This window comes from Strongylocentrotus purpuratus, unplaced genomic scaffold, assembly GCF_000002235.5.
Source record: "Strongylocentrotus purpuratus isolate Spur 01 unplaced genomic scaffold, Spur_5.0 spur5_scaffold_5, whole genome shotgun sequence".
Lineage (NCBI taxonomy): Eukaryota > Metazoa > Echinodermata > Echinoidea > Camarodonta > Strongylocentrotidae > Strongylocentrotus > Strongylocentrotus purpuratus.
In genome coordinates this window covers 14,091,416-14,112,148 of record NW_022145611.1, presented here as the reverse complement: position 1 = coordinate 14,112,148, position 20,733 = coordinate 14,091,416, and the positions used below count along the sequence as shown (strand labels likewise).

Sequence of the window (20,733 nt, the reverse complement as noted above, 5' to 3'; positions counted from 1 at the left end):
TGATATTTGACGACCTTGTGTATTGCAATGGCATTGGATGAAATGCACTTTTACATTATCCAACCATTATTTTGTGTTCTCAATCATCTCAGATTAATATGTTGTTGTTAATGTTGTTATTGTTGATTTTATTGTTGTTGTTGTTACATGTAGAATACAAATCTAGTGCTCATTATCATTTTATGTTTTAAAAAAGATTAATCAGATTCCTTGGCCCTCTTTTGAAACAAACAAGATTCTATTCCACAAACCCATATAGCAGTGATAAGCGATTAATGTCTTTTTAGACTTATCCACTTTCAAGATGGCAGTAATTATCATGTCTATTGTCTAAGGCTCTAAGCATTACTATTAATTATTCAAGCTCAAAGTGTTCTCTAGGCATCAATTTCACCAGAAACCCTCTATGTCTATGATATCCTGTCATCTTAAATAATTCATTGTGGTTGCCATACTCAAAGGATATCTCATATCAGTATGACAGACCTTCTTGAAATGATTAAATGATGAATTTCTGGATTATATTTTCAATTTCTATCCACCCCCTGAGGCATACTCAGTCAGACAATCAAAACATGGCTACCTTATTAGATTGCTCAAGAACTAATACCATCACATTCTATATATATTCTAAGGGGGTGTATTCATACAGTGCAGTTTGCAGACATGTATGGTAGAGACTAGAGAGGGCAATATATAAGTGTAGATGTCTTTCCAAAGGACATTGGTGCCATGGCAGGGATTTGAACCCATACCTTGTGATCCGTAGTCCAAAGACACATTCACAAGACCACAACACCTCTACTTTAGAATGCATGAATTATATAAATATATATGTAGATGATTCATGTGGATTTATTCATGCAAAGTAAGGAATCACTGAAACTAAATTATTTTACCCATTAACTTTACCAGTACATTTTGCAAAATTTAATTTTATACCAAATGTGACTTTAAATTCATCAGTCGAGGGGGTCTGTCAAACAATACCTAGTACCTGGTACATGTAACAAATATGTTGGTTCTACCTTTCTGTAAAACATATTCACCTTGAACCTGCAGTGCTCTGATGTGTGCTACTTTGTAGTGCAATGTGTGCAGCCTAACCACTGTAACTGTAACAACATTCACTTCAAAATTAATTATCTAATGGAGAAGTTACCATGGAAACTGACATGATTAATTATCTTTTAAAGCGAGCTCTCTATTCAATTAGGAGATGTCTGTGTACACACCTTGTTTTTGTAATTAAACGGCTCGCCCAGCATGTGTACAGACAGTACAGTACATGGGCAACATGTCTGTGTTATTATTTATTTGCAAGGGTGTATAGGTAATGTGGTTCCCTACCAGTTTTATTAAGTTTTATATTCTCCATAGATTGTTTTTTCACTTTGTGATTTCATATTAAAATATTTACAATATATATATATATATATGTAAATTAATATTAAGAATAAATCCAAAATGATCAGTCAAATAACTTGGCATTGATAAATTGATCACAGATGAGGATAATTGTACAGGCTCTTCTTAAAACCCCCCTCTCTCTTTCTCTCTCACTCTCTCTATATATATATTTATTTATCTATCTACCAGTCCCTCCCTCTCTTTCGCTATGGCAGTGAAATGCACTATAAAAAAAAACTATATTGTTATTAGTATTATCGTTATCTTTATTTATCTTTCTCTCTCTCTCTCTCTCTCTCTCTCTCTCTCTTTTATCATGTGGTTTTGTTATCACTTTGTGGTACTTTTGTGCCTGCTTTTATGTACATAACAAAAGAAAGGTAATTAACAGCTACCAGGTTAAAACAATCATTATTTTTAATTAATCACCTGAATGAAATTTAAACTTTATATATTATGTTTTCTCTTGTGTATCTGTTCAACGCAGACTTGATGATCTTGACATCACAGCGTATAGCGAACTTCATAAAGTGCTGGACCTTGATTTAGATGACATAACCCAGGACGACGAAGACCCTCTCAAATCCATTGCCGTATACCTTGAACTCAACAACCTACAGAGGGCAGTAGAGAAGCAGATGGCATCGGATCGCCCATATGAGCTAGACTTCTCACTGGCAAGGCGCATGTGGAGCGGGATCACACATTTTGTGCAGACATTTGGTAAGTTGGATATTTTTCTTTCTTTCTTTGTAGCCCTCCATAGTATATTTTATTGAGTGAAAATGAAATAAATTTTAGAAATCAATCATACAGATATATCTTTAACTCTGTTGGTTGCAAGGTACTTTCATTCTTCTTGCAGTTTTCCTTAGTTTCATAGTTTAAGATGTGGAAGATATTTACACAAAAACTGATTTTAGGAAGGTCTATTTATTTTATTTGTCTTTTATTTCATACTCAAGCAAGATGATAACAATACATAGACAACATCACAGGGTTGACAAAATGATATAACATTAACAGTATGATATTTAGCACCAGCCAATGCATGGGGATCACCTAAAAGAATTTAGGAATTCTGTCGAGAGGCTCTCCACATTGGCTGGTGCATACATGTACATAAAGCAAATATGAAGATAAGGTAAACATATACATGAAGGTGTAACTAAAGTTAACCCTCATATAAGGCACATATGAGGGAGATCAGTAGCAAATAATTTTATGTCATACAATAAAGACTAATTTTGGTATATGATACACAAATACAGCAAAATGTCTGTTACCATACAGTAATATGGATAGATTGATGTTAGGATTATTATCAGAAGAGCTGTTCAAACTATGCATGTATGATAAATGCATGCTAAATGCAGAAAATTGTATGTTTGTACAATCACATGGAAACAGTAATATTGGAAGTTAGCATTTACCTACTTAGCAAAATTGTGTAACATTTTTATTGATTTGATTGGAAGTCATCAAAATTATGGAAAATGATTATTGAAATGATTGGAAGTTAGCAAAATTGTGAAACATTATTGATTCCTAGAAAAATTAGAAAACATTGGTACCAAGACACAAGTCTCTGTCTTCCTCTGAGAGGTGCTCCCAAAATCTGGGGAAAACATAAAAACAAAAAAATCTCAAACTATTGCATCTTGCTAGTTCATGGTTGAAAACAAGTGTATTGATTCTTCTATGACTTGGGACTGGTAACATATATTCAGGCATGTCATAAAGTCTGTGTTAAGCATTACAAATGACATTGATAAGTACACAAGCCTGTTATACAGAGGGGGCATTTTTAGGCGAGACAGGCGTTCCGTGTATGATAAGGAATTAAGCAACTTTGTAAGGGAAACAGAATCAGGTAAAATGCCTTTGAAGACTTTAGATAGCTCTGTATGGTTCTTTTGATGAGGGAGCCATGTTGGTATGCCGTACTCAATCACCGGTCGACATAATGAACAAAAGAGTTTTATGAGAATAGCTGAGTTTCTAGATTTTACAGTACGTGGGATAAACCCACAGAGCATCTAGAATATCTGTTAACAACACATCGAATATGGTTTTGGTATGGTTGATTCACTTGTTCCATTCATTTCAATTAAATTTAAAAAAAGTTAAATTAGACCAATAGACAACATGTTTTGCAGCCATATAAAAAAGCTGAATTGCACATGTATACACAAGATGAAAAATAACATTTAAAACAACATTGATGTTTAAATTTGTAAATATTATGAGTGAAAAAGATAATATTAATAATGCTCATGGCGCTTTAAATATAGAAAAATACATGTAACATACATTAGATGAAAACAAAAATTCTCCTAGACATATTAAATTAGAATATTGCAATAATTACAACAAAAAGAAAAATCTAGTTTTCAGTTGTGATTTGAATGTTTCTGTTGAAGACAGTTGACATAATTGTAGAGGGAGTTCATTCCATGGTTGAGAAAGCCCAATAGCCCCCAGCATGTTTTATTCTAAATGTATGAAGCAATAGTCTGTCTGATGATGAGCGAAGACTTTGTGTGGGATTATATTTGGAAACAGAGTTGGGCAGGTATGTGGGGGAAAGAGAGTAAACTGAATGATGTACTAGTAACAGAATTTTAAAGATAATCCTTTGGCAACTGGCAGTCAATGAAGAGAACGAAGGATTGGTGATATGGAATCAGATTTTTTTAGTGAATGTTAATAGGCGGGCTGCAGAGTTTTGTAGTCGTTGATGTTTTGAGACATCTTTTTTTGGAAGGTTACATAACAACAAATTTGCAAAATCTAAACGAGAAGAAATTAAAGCATGAATCAAGATCTCGGCCGCAGGTTTGGAGAAACACTTTCTTATGAGACTAGGATTACGTAATTGATAACATACACTCTGTTCAACATGGGTTATATGACTGCGAAAGGACATTTCCTGATCAAATATAACACCCAAATTACGAGTGATACAAGTGCTACCAATATGGAGAAGACACGATTGATAGTCATCCTTTCGTTACATGTGCTTTGAACCTAATAATAAAACTCAGATTTATCATCATTCAGCTTAAGGCCATTCGATATAAGCCAGAATTTAGTTCTTCTAGACATGTTTCAACTGCGACAGCTGATGTTAGTGAAGACATTGTAGGCTTAAAAGATAGGTAGATTTGTATGTCATCTGCGTAACAATGGTAACTAATACAATGTTTGTGAAATATCTTGCTGATTGGTTGCATATAAAGAGAAAAGAGCAGTGGTCCTCCTACCGAACCCTGGGGTACACCATGCATACTTCATGGTAGTTTTACCAGAGGTAGAATTAACAATTTTAACATACTGAGATCGGTCAGATCAACCTCGTTAAGTTAAAAATGAATCGAAAAAGAATTCTATTTCATTCAGTTAAAAAGACAACATTTCATATAACAATCAGATACATGTATATAACATAAAGTACGCATTGAGAGCATATTCCACAAGGACATACAATAAACTGAATAGGTTGCAACCTGAAAGGAAACATAATCCTTAAATAAAAGTCAACCCTTTTTTATAATAAAAGATATGAAATATATTTTTTACTAAACACTATACAATATACAAATCAAGCCAACAGACATACATACAAACAAACAATAAAATATGTCTTGAATTCAAATGATCATTGTAATTTACCCAAAAGAAATTCCTTATATCTAGGCCAATTCCACTGGGGTTTTTTTTAAGTGAGAATTTCTAACCTTGTGTCTTTACAGGCAATGTCACCCTTGCGACATTGATATGTGCTGTTGGTTTTGCCTGGGTGAATGGGAACTACCGTACCGCTCAGGCCAGCGGGGTCTCCTCTCGTAGCAGGAATGCCCCCATCATCGACTACATCACAGGAAGCTTGGTTGACCCATGCGGGTGCCTGGTGGACTGGGGATGGGAGGGGTCAGTTCCTGTGGGTGACACCATGTCTTTCACTATCAAGGTATGTTCAATAAAAACCTTGTGAATAGTTTCATATAAAGAGAAAACCTTTTCTATATTCTACATCATTTACGAGTATCTGTCATGGTTTAGTCTAGTTTATAGGGACCCCTCTGTAAAACAGCATTGTTGTGCTAACAACACTGAGTAGGGCCATCCCTCTGTCTTTCTTTTATAAGTGTGTCTTCATGATTGTAAATGTATATTTGTTATTGTTGTTTAATTGATGGAAAATAAATACAATACAAAACAATACAATAGTGGATTTAAATCACTGGACTTTAAAATCTCATTGTTATGAGTTCTAATCACTGCCATTGCACTCACATCCTTTTATAGCAAGACATCAATCTACATTTGCTGCTCTCAATCCATGTGAAGTTAATGCATACATGATAGAAAGACATTCTTTATAAATATGTTTCAGGGTTTATCATGGATGCTCAGCTAAAGCCAAGTAGTATTCAGCATTTTCTATCCTTAGGAAAAAGTGTTATGATTGTGAAAATATGAGAACCAATTCCTCTTGATGTATATTTTATTAGACTTTGACCACAAGTTTTTGGTAACATAAAGTGATGGAAATTGTTGCTTTTTATTAAAAAAACATTCTTTGGTTTCTATAAACAAACTACTGGTACCAACAATAACATTTTCAAACTCATAAAATCTCCTGCTTTCTACATTTTTTGCTTTTCAGTTCTACCAAAGGAACGGCATGAAGTATGCGATCTCTGATGCAGATCAGCTAGCCATTGAGATCCTGGTCGGTCAGCAGAGAATGGCCTGCTCCGTAGAATACAGTGAGACAGACTATAACTTAGTCAAGTGTGCGTTCACTGTACGTCGGTCGGGACTCTATAACATCTCCATCCGTCTGGGTCCCACTCCTATCAAGGGAAGCCCCTTCATTAGAGAGTTCTTGGCCGGTGAGTCCAGAGTGGTGGTGTATTGTGTGTGTGGGAGAGGGGAGGGGCAGGGGCAGGGGCAGGGTGGGACAATGTAAACAAAAATAGAAAAGGGAGAAAGTGAACAAAAACATTGTTTTAGCTGATCAGTTGTGAATGGGTGAGGCTTTGCCACAGGCAGCACTCAAAGGGTGCAAATATCAAATGTAAAAGTGAGAAAGTGAAAGCAGAGGAAAGGAAGAACGATTAAATCAATTGACAGAGCTCATTATTTTGTGGACAGGGAAGGGTGGATGGTGCACTATTTGTTAACCTAGCTAGGTTCCATAATCTTGAGATATGGCACTGATCCAGTGATTGAATACACCTAATATGAAATGTTGAAATGAACTTTATTCCCTTCTTTCCCTTGTTATACCATCTGGGGTTGAGAAGTAATGTACAGGTATACCGTAAACAGTATGCAAACTGCATGTGAGATGGGGGCAATTCGACAATATGATGGAGCAAAAGCACAACTTCAATTCATCTGAACTTGTTCAGATGAATAAATAGAAATGAGCATATATTATAATTGAACATTTATTTCTTCCTGAATATAATGACGGTATTGATATTTTATATGGTTCATTTCTGTAATTGATTGAGAATTTTGTGTAGGTTTCCACTTCTCTCTCTTACTCTACTCTCTTTCTCTCCCTCTCTCTCTCTCTCTCTCTCTCTCTCTCTTCATCTCTCTATCTCTATCTTTTTCTTTTACTTATTTTTGTTCTTCTTTTAAATTTCACAAGATTCAATTAATACTGTAATCATCACTTTTATGCATTCTGACCCTTCTTGATCAGTGTCACAAGATATTTTATTTTCCCCTCATATTGAAATGTTGAAACAGTGTACAGTATGTTGTTTTATATTACCACATACTGTAGACACATGTACACAGAGTACCTGAAGTATTTTCCTCCTTTAAAATCAGGTTCTTTTGAAAGCTTATCAGTTCTGAATATCCAAGTGGTGTGACCCCAAGAAGAAAAAAATGCATTGTGTGTTTATGTATACATGTATATAACCGGTCTCCAGGGATGTGGGTCGGAAGATCGTGTGCTAGATACATGATTCCATATGCATTATGGAAAGCAGGTGCACTTTGGGTACTCGCCTCGGGTGTTTGAGAATTGGGACTAATGTGTTAGAGTGGTGCACTTATATGTATTCAGGAGACACATGAATAATGTCTAGCATGAAGCTCCCTCTGGAGATCAGTGCATTGAGAAAATTAGTGGAATGCTCCTACCTCTGACAGCACAGGATTATTTTCTTTCAGTATTTGTGTTTATTTTTTTATTACCAAAATGTTCAAGGTAACATGGAAGTTTAGCATGACAATAAATGATACATTGGGTAAATGAAGCCAACATATTTTTTTTTGTACACAGAAATGTTGTCAGAATTTTTGTTTTTCTGTCAAGAAATATTTCTTGAAAGGCCCTTTTCAAAATATGCTTTTGGACACAGTTTCTATATTCTTGTACGTGCCTTAAAATTATATTATAAATAAATCATATTTTGAGAAATTTGGTGTTCAAAAGAAATGGATAGAATTCCTCCAATGTACAAGTTACAGATATTTAACATTAATGACCCATTTACTAATTTATGATTGATTTAATTTAAATTATCAATTTAGTTTGATTTCACACTATAGTCTTGAATTTTTATTTAAGCCCTCAAGTACACATATACTGTTCAGAATTGTGTTAGTTTTGGTTTCTTCATTTTTCAAGTAATAAAGAGCCAGCCATTATCTTAAGAATACTTTAAGAATGAGAGACAACAATGTCCTTTATGATTAAATACAAATCATAGAGATTGATAGTGACTAACTTGCAGTAGTATGAAGAAAAGTATTTTGGAATGGAAATGAATGCATGGATCCTCACGAGAGGTTTTGTCCAACACAGCTCCACAGTGGTAGTCACACAGGGGCTCCTTCATGGGCCCCAGGTGGAGCCAAGGGATCAGTTTGATAATGGATAATGATTTAAATGATCTCAACTCTGATCTATCTCCAGGTGATGTGGATCCTCACAAGACAGGTTTTGTCCAACACAGCTCCACAGTGGTGGTCACACAGGGGCTCCTTCATGGACTCCAGGTGGAGCCAAGGGATCAGTTTGGCAATACATGCTCTCCGGAGAGATGGAGCAAGGGGCATGACGATGGAGACAAGCGATGGCATGGTTTCGAGCTCAAAGTCACAAGGGTGTGTATCCCTTGTTCAGTAGAAGAATTTGTAGGGTGGTCAGCATTGTAAGAGTATCAAACCATTTAGGATTATTTTTTTATTTCAATATGTTTTTGTCAGTTTATCCTAGTTGAAGTCTATGTTTGGTATTTACAAGTATGCGAAGTGTCCTTTTTTTAAAAACTTTTTTTCATTTTATATCACAAATAGCAATTTTTAAATGAACTGATGTGATTATCTGTGAACTGTGTTTCTCATAGGGTTTGATTATGAGATTAATAGCAACATTAATATTGGTCACCAATTTATTGTTGCTAATTCTTACAGTGAGGTTTTTATTACATTTGTTTTTGACATCATTATTATTATTATTATCATTATCAAAACTTTGCACAGTGACTTTAAGTCAACATCCATATCCAAAAGATATCAGCAATCACTATACATATACAAGTCCTTTGATCAGAGGGACAGACCAAAGTCAATGACATCACATTGTTGTGGTCATTTGGAATATGCATAGACTTGACCTCTTAAAGACAAAAACAATGATTTTACCGTATTTATAATATAAAGTAAGTTTCCACACTTTTTTATACATGTATATCAGAGTCAATATATTTGTTTGATTTTTTTTTGTTCACTAAAGTCAGGGTCAGCTTTCCCAGCGTTAGAGAACAATGAATTGATTCATCGGGTCCACTCGATGACTTTGGCAATGTCAAGGACAATCATTAATCTCCACAATCTTGTTAAAGCCTGAGTGTTTTCCACCTACTGGTATGTAGGTCAGAGCCAAATATTCTTTTCTTTTTTAGTCCTCTGCAAAACATAAAATGTGATATATGTTGACTTTACATCTGCTCTGGCGATCTTTCATCAATAATATAGGGAGTGGGTTAGGGTTAGGTATAATGTTTGGTCCAGGGTTTAATTTTGAAATTTGCCGGAGAATTGAAGTTAATTTATGTGCAGAACAATTGTTGCAAGAGCATGCATTGTAGGACCATGATAAGCACATGCAGTCAAAATGAATCCATGATCATCCATTTCATGATGAACATGTTTTTTTTTCATTCTTGTAGGTCGGAGACCAAGAGTTTGATTCTTTCAGTCCCCTTTACGACATAGCCCCGGTGAGGGAGAGTCAGTGTATTTCGATGATCATAAAATTGGACTTGGCCGGCTGCTACAAGGCAACTGCAACATACCACGGTACACAGCTCATGAATGGAGATTTCAACGTCCTTGTGCTGACTGGTGAGCCCAAATAGATAGATAATAACTGATTACAAAGTAGAATTTAAGAGATAATCAGTATATTACCATAACCATGATAATGAACTTGGCCCGCCGCTACGAGTTACATGTTAAGCCAACAAGAAGAATACTGATAAGAAAGTAGTGCTTCAGAGATAATCAACTGGGGCGTGCACTTCTCTGAAAGGCACTCTTCAAATGTCGTGCAGATTATATCAGGTCCTAGTTCTAATTAGGAGTTTTAATTGGGTATATGCAGGGCCATGTAGAAAGAAAATTCAAATATCCTTATCACAATATATTGTTTCACACATCTGTTTGTAACTTCTGTGGTTTAATTTAAGATTCCTAAACAAGCTGAGCTGAACTATTATTGCATGAACTGCTTCTCATATCTTGGAAAGCAGTACATGGTTTTGCTCTCTCATTTCTCAATATTTTCTAACTTGTAGTCTCTATTTATCTGGTAAGAAACTACTTGTAACCCAGAGAAAAACCTCATCTTTTGGAGTCCAAGCTTTCTCAACTGTCGCTCCTTGTCTATTTATATCTGTTCCTTAGAAACTGTGGATTCTTTTACATACAGTCCCTTTTTCCAAAGCATGTAATTCAGTACAAAATTCTAGTATCCTGGAGTTTCTTCTATTGTGCACTTCTTAGTTTCATTATGCACTTTGGAATAGTTTTATTAGATGACACAGTTTAAAGCCCCTCTGCACTACTTACAGCTACTTGCGCCCTCTATATAGCAAACTAAGCCTTATCAGTGACCATTGGTCCCCCAAGGTCCCCTTTTTCTTAATGTTAATTGAGAGCTGATTTGATTAGATAAACACCTGTCAGTGACCATGCAGGGAGGTCTAATTCCTCCTGGCCAAACTAGTGCAGATAGGCTTTTATTTTAAGTGCATTGTATTATTACTATTGTTATTATTATTTCATCCATTAAACATTTTGTTTCTAATATTTATTTATCTTTCTTGTATAGAAACGGACATTGCAAAGGTGAGCAAGACGATCAAGAAGAAGCATGTGGACAGTTGGTACGAAGCAACGTTGCTTGCCACCAACAAGGAGAAGTTGCGCAAGCCCAGGAAGGTCTACTGCTACATCTCCTCCAAACAGTTCACCATCAAGGAGTATTACCTCATGGTCATCCCAAAGAGATTATTCACTTTCAGGGTGTGCCCAGCAACCAAGGTAATTTTTGATTTAGTATTCAAGAAATTCATGTTTGTTGTTTATAACATCAGGGCTCCGTCTTATAAAGAGTTACGATCCAAATCAACCGTAAGTCCTCCAATCAATCTCAAGTTTGCAGTTTCCTATCTCTTATGTACATAGTTGTGATTGATATCAACTGCAAATAAGTGGCAACTGATATCAACTTTTTATAAGACAGAGCCCAGAGGATGTGTCAGTCTTCTGTCTCCTAAAAATGACTTGTAGTTTTAATACTCACTTCACCAGTTTAAGAATCAAATATTCAAACTGTGATATTAAAGTTTTGTATATATTCATTCCAGTTTTCATTGGGATGAGTCATAAATTTCTTTTTCTTTGGTAGATTGTTCGTTCATTTGAGAGAGATTCTTGAACATTTGAACAAGTGAAAAGTATTTAAATCCCATGGGAATAATGATAATAAAGATATTCTGTTCTTGTATTACCCATCATATAAAATCAAGTCACATTGATTATTACCCTTGGTCAGTTGTAATTGATAATGGGGATAGAAAATACTAAATACTTCCTGACTGAACCGTTCTCGCTTTGCTTCACAATTCAGATGAAAGAAAATGTCTGTAGGTCATAGATTAAATGAGGAAGTTCTCTGTGGGCTTAACATCTTGAACAAGTAATTACATAGTGTACAAAAACAATGAATTTGAAATCAAAATTAGAATATACTCTTGACTGTGTATACTGTTTGTTCTCTAGTTTCATTTTGAAGGTGGAGAGGTCGACCAGAGTGTGCCTGTGTTTAGCATAGATGACGGAGGGCAGCCTCCCATCAAGCTCGCATCCAAGCACAGAGACATCATGGCTGCTACCTTCACCAAGTTCCTCCTCATGAACATAGGTATGTCACCTTTGACCTATGACCTTCTTGGATTATCCATAGGGTTCTCCTTTGGAAGATACTGATATACAGTCAAACCTGTATATAAAGGCTGCTCAAGGGAAACAGAAAGAGTGACCACTGTTGACAGGTGTCCTTTCTGGACAGGTTCTACAACACATATTTCTTTCTCATGGGAGACAAAATACTTGGCCACTATAGACAGGTGGCCTTTAAAGAGATTTAACCACTAAGATAGGTTTGACTGTAGTAGCAAATATCAGTTGGCTTGATCTAAACTATAATCAAAACATTAAAACCCATTGATCCGAGTCCATATATGTAATGTTAACATACAATGGTTAAGTAGATTTACTGGTATGCCTGAAGAATTTAGGCCTGTATCTTCTTTAACTAGTTATTGACATATGAGGAGTTAGTTCTAGTAAATAAGTACCATATTTGCCGGCGACAAGGCCGCAGCGCCGTATAGGCCGCACCCCCAATTTTGAAGTCGGGATTTGATCTCCTGCGTACAAATGTTGATGTGACTAAAATCACCGCCTTAGACCGCTTCAAAAAAAAAAAAATTGTCGAAGTCGGGATTTGATCTCTTGCGTACAAATGTTGATGTGACTAAAATACGCGCCTTAGACCGCTCGGCCATGTCGCACTGATGCTAGCATATGGAGTTTTCTGTGATGTATACATTGCGCCTCTCTCTTGTGTATTGAAATGGATTCAAAATAGCGACTTTGCATGCTAGATGCTTCGCGGCAGCTTCGTTAAACAGGCCCTTCTTTTACTTTTGCAATGCATTGGCACGAACTTAGATCAAGATCTATCGGCAGATGTTGTTTTTGGAAGTTTATTTTTGACTTCATGTCAACAATGCATGATAAAATTGTCGGTAAGATGTGTGGAAATGTATAGTTATTGTACCGTTCATAGATCTAGTCCCATATGTGCAAATTCGTGTTTGTTTTGACTTACTTTTTAATTTTTTTTTTACTCTATCGCCGCATAGGCCGCACCCCAACTTTTTGATATCTTCTCTTCCAAAAATACTGCGGCCTTTACGCCGGCAAATACGGTAATCAGCTTTCAACTGGTGTTCGACTTGAACAGAGTCAATGTCATTATAAGTTAATGTAATAATTTCATTAGAAGTTAATCACCAACATATATTCTGTATTTTTTGCAGGTGGATCTGAGACATTTCAAGACAAGCAGAAATGTTTCTACTCGGAAGTTATAAAGCATCATAACAGGAAATTATCAGTCATTAGCCTTGTCATTGATAGACACAACCTTCTAGAAAGTGTAAGTCAAGATAATCATTATATTATAACATGGTGTTTTTAAAATCACTCTCTGGTATTCTGATTGTGCAAAAGAAATATTGATAAAATACTCAATAGGAATTGATCAGCTTTTGTTGATGTATAGAATAAGATGTAGAATAAAATATGTTTGTATCAAGCAATACACCCCTTCACGGTTAAGGCTGCCATTTTAATTTGCGAGTAAACATTGCATCATCAATGTTTTCAGATGCGCATGTATTGTTGCGTCACTGCCTGCACTGAGCGCTCACATCATTATTGACATAGGTGCCATTTTAAATTACAAGTAAACAAGTTGTTTACCTGTAATTTAAAATTGCGCCCATTTCGGCGCACGCGCACTCTTGTAACCGTGAAAGGGTGTATTATTCAATGCAGAATTTTGAAAATGTGAGTAAAATAATTACTCTTTTGTGGTATTGTAGATATTCATAATTTTTCTCACATGGATCAAGACTTCAGACATGCCCTTTTTTGACACATGGTTTATATGAAGTTTGCATAAGTGCTATTTCCTTGTTGTTTCATACAATGTAATATATTGTATATGTCAGGGATTTTACATTGATTTATAATCTATGTCTGCACTGTTTCTTTCACAGTCGATGAAAGCCACTAAAAGCCTGTCAACATCAGAATGGTGCAAGAAATTTGATATTCACTTTGTGAATGAAGAAGGTAAGTTCTAAGTGAAATATTTTATGGTAAGGATCATTTAATGCAAATTTTTTTTTAATGTGATTAAAGAAAACGTGCTTAATTTTGTATTGTATCTCCTGGAATCCAAGGGAGAGTGTTTTGCAAGCATTTGCATATGGACAATTCAATCCTACATGTAATCAGATGAACTTTGATAGAGAATATTAATTAGAATTTTTTATGCCTCCGTTACGAAGTAGCCGGAGGCATTATGTTTTCGGGTTGTCCGTCCGTCTGTCCGTACGTCCGTACGTCCGTACGTCCGTCCATCCGTCCGTACGTCCCGTTCTCGTGATCGCGTTATCTGAAGAACCGATTGATGGATTCCTGCCAAACTTTGGTCATGTATGTTACTTGCAGAGCCGATGAACTGATTAGATTTTGGGGTCACGAGGTCAAAGGTCAAAGGTCACAGGGCTCATTATGTATGCAAAAACAGCTCGTGATCGCGTTATCTGAAGAACCGATTGATGGATTCCTGCCAAACTTTGGTCTTGTATGTATCTTGCAGAGCCGATGAACTGATTAGATTTTGGGGTCACAAGGTCAAAGGTCACAGGTCACAGGGCTCATTAGGTATGCAAAAAGAGCTCGTGATCGCATTATCTCAAGAACCGATCGATGGATTCCTGCCAATCTTTGGTCATGTATGTATCTTGCAGAGCCGATGAACTGAATAGATTTTGGGGTCACGAGGTCAAAGGTCAAAGGTCACAGGGCTCATTATGTATGCAAAAATAGCTTGTGATCGCATTCTCATTAGAACAAATTGATGGATTCCTGCCAAATTTCGATCATGTATGTATCTTGCAGAGCCAATGAACTGAGTAGATTCATGGGTCATGAGGTCAAAGGTCATGGGCTCATTATGTATCCAAAAATAACTTGTGAACGCATTCTCATTAGAACTGACAGATGGATTACTATTTAACTCAGGACATCTTGCAGAGCCAATGAACTGAGTAGATTTTAGGGTCATCAGGTCAAAGATCAAAGGGTCATATATGTATATGAGAAATTGCTTGTAATCACGATATTCTGAGAACCTCTTAATGGATTACAATTGAACTTGAATTTGAAAAATTTCTTCTGTTTTGGTTTGTAAAATTGCTCTCTGACGGAGGCATCATTTTCGACTGCGCGCAGTCGAAGTTCCATCTAGTTTTATCTAATACAAATTGTATTCGCTGCAATGGGTAATATATTGGTAAGTGGCGAATAGCTATTCATATTTTCAAAACAAAGCCTGTGCCGGCATAAAGCGAACTTCAGGGCAACACCTGTTGTAAGTCTTAGTTCCCCAACATTCCTACAAACTACATATTGACAATTTCTACCATATTTCAATGAGGTGTCCACAAATTTAGACTTATAATAGTTATGTAAAATGAAAAAAATTCTCTCTTTTTGTGTTTTTTACATTCATGCAAGTTCCAACTTAAAACAAAATATTTAAAAATCTTTCACACACAGGTCAAGATTGGGGAGGTCTGATGAGAGAATGGGTCAATCTCCTCTGCGTCTCTCTCTTTGATCCCGAGAATAAACTCTTCAAACGCTTTGAGGACGACAACAATCAAGCCCTGGTAATATATTTAATACAACATGTCATTCTTTCAAATGTTTAATGAAGTGTTTATATTGATTGCTGAGCTTGAAAAGTTGATTGGCAGTAAAAACTGCAAGAATGCTTTGTGTAGTAATCATTTAAATGTGTATGCTATTTCCTCTTGAAAGAACTCACAAGAAAATAGCAGTATCCCCCCTTTAAAAGTGAAAAAATATCAGTACCTAGTACATATTCCTTTCAGGCTTGTATGCTGTGGTTGTATTAAATATTTAAGTAGTTGTTTATGAATTGATTACAACATTTGATACTAAAAGTGCATTGTGTAATATGAAAATTTGTTCTAATTAACTCTAACAATAAGATGAACATCTTCCATGATGACAAAACTGTCCCAATTTTATTTTTTGTCTTGAGTTTCTTTCTCTGAAATGAAAGTTCTGTTGCATTTTTGTTTTCAATTAATGGTTTATTTTCATTTCCTTGATGTTCACATTACTAGGTCCATCCCAACCCAAACCGCCCATCCTACCTCAGCAAGTTGAAATACTATGAGTTTGCAGGGAAGCTGATTGGCAAGTGTCTGTTCGAGTCATCCGTTCCCACGGCAACCGCATCTCAGATGGTGGTCAAAGCCAGGTTCACTCGCTCCTTCCTTGCACAGCTCATCGGTCTCAGAGTCACTCATAAGGTACGGGGTCAAAGTTTTCTTTGCTTGAGATGGAAGAACTTCTGTCCAAACATTTAAGACAAGGATGATCAAGGGAACAAGTACTAACTTACTTGCATCTAAAAAGTGATTATGCATTATACTGTTAGACTGACTAAAGTTATACATTCAGTTCAGTTCAGTTCAGTTCGGTTCAGTTTAATTCAGGGTTGCCATATTCCACAAACTTCTATTTGGTTTAGCTGTATCTTTAGACTAGTTCAGTACCAGCAAAATAGATCAAATATAGGGAAGATGAGGGCTAGACTAAAATTTGATCAGGAATGTCATAGTTGTGTGGGTTGAACAGATAACTTGCAAAGGTCAGTGCTAAAGCTTTGGTAATATTATTGGACCGCCAGGAGTGTCATGTTTGATAGACATTTTTTTTTTTTTGGGGGGGGGGGGGGTAAATCTAAATTATAGTTCATTGCGTTGTGGTTAGTATTTTTGAATGGGTTTAGATATGGAATATACAATTGTAGGCCTATATCTCTCTCTCTTTGATTATTACTCGGTCTGGTTCTGGTTCTGGTTTTGGGGGGTACTGCATAAACTCCTCAGCTGGGATGTAACATGCAGGCGCAGCTAGTCGACTGAGCAAAGTAGCCTATACTTAATTTCTGAAGTGGGCTCTAGCAATTATTTCGCCCATGTTGAGCTTTTGTAAGTTATCTTTAAAGGCTCCAAGGATGGGGGTAATTCTAACATGAGTCGGGAGAAAGTTCCATTCGGGGAATGTCCTGGGATATAGAGAGTGTTTATAACAGTCTTTTCAGCAGATAACTTCTTGAATGATACTGAAGAGCGTATTCTTGTAGACCTTGGTTAGTGCTTAGAAATGGATTCAGATATGCAAATAGAACGGTGTATATGTCTTTTTGATTAGTAGCCATTTTTGTGGTTAGTATTTTGAAATAGCTTCAGATATTGATAACAGCATCCTCTGTCTTTCTCTCTTTTTGATTAGTATTTTGAGACAGACGACTCTGAATTCTTCACCACCAAGGTGAGGTATATCCGAGATAATGAAGTGGAATCCATGGAACTGAACTTCTCTGAGGAGGTCTATGATTCAGAAGGACACCTTGAACAGGTAACTATCATGCTGCTTTTGTGTCTTCCTTCTCCTCCACCTCTTCCTCCTCCTCATCATCATTACCATCATCGTCATGATCATCACCACCATCATCATCGTTTTCTGTATGATAATCTCAATCTTCATTGTCATCAACATCATCATGAACATTACCACCATCATCATATCATTATAAGTCATCATCATCATCATTATCATCAGCAGCAGCAGCAGCATCATTATCATCACCATCACCTTCATCAGCAGCATGATCATCATCACCATCATCACCATTATCATCGTCATCATCATCATCATCATCATCATCACCATCACCATCATCACCATCATCATCATCATCATCATTGTATACCCTCATGATCATCAGAGTCATTGCCTCAAAATGAATCTCATTAGCAGCTTCATTTTCATCACCACAACAACCACAACTGAAACCACTACTAATTAAATATTCTTCTGTCCTCTTGATTATTGACATCATTAAACTTACACCAAAGTTCATTTTCAATATTTTCTGTACCATTAATACTTTAGCACGATTATAAGCAGTCACCTTTAAATTCAAAGTCTACTCAAGATGAAGTCATATAGGCCTGGCATCTATAGAATCTCCTTACAGTAACGTCTGTTTTGTATTCTCTCTTGGTGTAGGTTGTAGAGCTGCTACCTGGAGGCTAAAGCCTCTAAGTAACAGAAGACAACAAGATGCAATAGCTTGATCTATTTCTCTTTACTCAATATAGACTGCCTTTATTCATAATACTGCTAGATTCAACCCACAGTAATGTGTGTTGTCTATTCTCTCTTGATGTAGGTTGTAGAGCTGTTACCCGGTGGCTCAAGTCTCCAAGTAACAGAAGACAACAAGATGCAATACCTTGATCTCCTAGCCCAGTATAGACTCTCAACATCGGTCCAGGAGGAAATTGATGCATTCCTCAAAGGTAACTATTGTAGTCACTTTATTGTACAGAAAGTAGAACCATGTGTATGGAAGCAAAAATGACCTGTCTGTTTTTGTTATAGTTTTTGTCTCGCCTGCGTAGCAAAAAGCGAGACATAGGCGCTGCTTTTCCGGTGACGGTGGCGGCGTCAACATCAAAAACTTAACCTAAGGTTAAGTTTTTGAATTTTTGATATAATTCTGAATGTATAAGTTCTTAGTCAATGAAACTTAGACTATAGGGTTATCAAGTATACCCAATCATAAGAGTAGAATTTCAGGTCACAAAGTCAAGGTCAAAGGTCATTTCAGGTCAACAGACTTGGACTATGTTGTGGCATCATCATCAAAAACTTAACCTAAGGTTAAGTTTTTGAATTTTTGATATAATTGTGAAAGTATAAGTTCTTAGTCAATGAAACTTGGACTATAGGGTTATCAAGTATCCCCAATCATGTGAGTAGAATTTCAGGTCACTAGGTTAAGATCAAAGGTCATTTAAGGTCAACAAACTTAGACTTTGTTGTGGCATCAACATCAATATTTTGAATTTTTAGCATATTTTCAAAATTGTTTGTTCAAATTCCATGAAACTTGTACCCAAGGGTTATCAAGTATCACAAATCATATGACACAAATTCCAGGTCACAAGGTCAAAGTTCATTTTAGGTCAGTAGACTTGCATTATGTTTTCACAACTCAATATGAGAATTAATAAATCATTTTTTTAAAATTAATTTGTTCATATTTCATTCAAGTTATTGATCCTGGTACAATTAATAGTAAATATTCTTCTGATGATTCTTGGTCAATATTCACTTCAAAATGCTGATTATATTCAGAGGATTTCATTTTTGGGGGCCTGCTAATGGGCCGCCCTGCCTTTAAATAATGTACCAACCTCAATTTTTTATCATATCGAATTGCGTAATGCAGCCGAGACCGCCAAGAGCGTTTCCCTTGTTTTTAAGTTGTTAGGGTGACTTATGATCATGATTAAGCAGTTTGTTCTGACGTTACCAGTAGGTGTTCATCTTCACATTATGTAAGTGCATCAGTAGCTCCAAACTCATCTGCAAAGAATATGTACAGGGAAAAACAAATAATAAATGACAAATTATTGGGCCTCATTTACCCACGGTAGCCACATCTATACTATATTGCTCCTTCTGCGGGCCCTGCCACTGTTATTACCCAGCAGTTGCCAGCCAGGTACCCATTGACACCTGGGTGGAGAGTGGCAAATGTGGGATAATGTCTTGCTAAAGGATGTTAGTGCCGGGCTGTCATTCGAACCCATAATCCTTGGATTGAGAGTCAAATGAGTGAACCACTATACCTTGTCACCTCCACTGAAATAAAGAGATCAAATATTTGATATGTTAAAAAATAATTATTCCAGATGATATGTGATTCCTTTCATTTGTTGTCAATTGGTAATTTGGTGATTTTTTTTCTTTGTATGTGTTTCCATTAATGGTAGACTATATATCTTTTTTTATTGTGGCAGGTTTAAATGATCTGATTCCAGACAACCTACTGAGTATGTTTGATGAGAATGAGTTAGAGTTGCTCATCTGTGGAACATGTTGCTTTGACCTGGCTGACCTCAAGGCTCATCATATCCTGGCTGGGGCTGGACCTCAGTTCAGAAAGGTCAGCTCTTTATTATTGCTTCTCTATGTCTGTCTGTCTCTCTCCCTCCCTCCCTCTCTCTCTCTCTCTCTCTCTCTCTCTCTCTCACTCTCTCTCTCTCTGTTATGCTTTCTTTCTCAGTCTATCTTTGTGTCCATATTCATCTCTCTAACTTGCTTCTTCTTTATAGCATTGATGCAAGAAAGGAATTGCTGCTAGTTTTCTGTAGACTGCTGGCCGTGAGATAGGCCTGTATACTGTTGTATAGTTTTGTTTTAGTTTTCATCATTATCATATTCAAATTCTGATTTCAGCAAACGGGTAATTTGTAACTAACTAATTAATTTTTCAAACTGAGGTGAATGAAGCTTTATGATCAAGTTGTTAAACCAAATATATTTCAGGGTACCAAACACATCTGTAGCATTAAGTAACCAAAATGCAATTCAGAAAATTTTGCATCATGTACTAAACGATTCTTTTCTGTTTCTCCTAGATGATAGAGTGGTTCTGGATTGTGATAGCTAGCTTCACCCAGGAGGAGATGTCTCGCTTGCTTCAGTTCACCACCGGCTGCTCCCAGCTTCCCCCGGGAGGCTTTGCTGAACTCAGACCCAAGTTCCAGCTGGTAGCTGCCCCAACCCACGGTATCCTCCCAACAGCTCATACATGGTGAGACTGTGGTGGTCAGATATTGGCTCTGGCAGCAATTGCTCCAGGCTTTATTTTGTCAATTGTGTAGGGATAGAGTTAAGGTTGCAATTTGGGGTTTTAGGTTAGGTTTAGTTTGAAATACGGCTTTAGATTAGATTTAATCTTAGGTTTAGGTTTGGGTACAGTGTTGGGTTCAGGGTAGAAGTTCAAAAGTCTGTTAGTGC

At 36.4% G+C, this 20,733-nt stretch overlaps 1 protein-coding gene across 2 annotated transcripts in view; it reads left to right on the top strand.

Moving 5' to 3' along the window:
• Positions 1-20,733, top strand: part of LOC755834 (apoptosis-resistant E3 ubiquitin protein ligase 1) — a 29,197-nt gene that overhangs the window by 6,484 nt on the left and 1,980 nt on the right. The window contains exons 3-17 of one of the 2 annotated variants that reach the window (XM_030999284.1): positions 1,898-2,133; positions 5,166-5,383; positions 6,083-6,311; positions 8,363-8,553; positions 9,621-9,795; positions 10,784-10,995; positions 11,737-11,878; positions 13,062-13,180; positions 13,806-13,881; positions 15,376-15,488; positions 15,972-16,160; positions 17,149-17,274; positions 18,092-18,221; positions 19,731-19,876; positions 20,352-20,527. In XM_030999284.1, the coding sequence (XP_030855144.1) occupies positions 1,898-2,133; positions 5,166-5,383; positions 6,083-6,311; positions 8,363-8,553; positions 9,621-9,795; positions 10,784-10,995; positions 11,737-11,878; positions 13,062-13,180; positions 13,806-13,881; positions 15,376-15,488; positions 15,972-16,160; positions 17,149-17,274; positions 18,092-18,221; positions 19,731-19,876; positions 20,352-20,527 (2,478 nt within the window). Of the gene's footprint in view, positions 1-1,897; positions 2,134-5,165; positions 5,384-6,082; positions 6,312-8,362; positions 8,554-9,620; positions 9,796-10,783; positions 10,996-11,736; positions 11,879-13,061; positions 13,181-13,805; positions 13,882-15,375; positions 15,489-15,971; positions 16,161-17,148; positions 17,275-17,928; positions 17,970-18,091; positions 18,222-19,730; positions 19,877-20,351; positions 20,528-20,733 lie in introns of those variants that run through there. The other variant, XM_030999285.1, reaches the window with a different exon arrangement.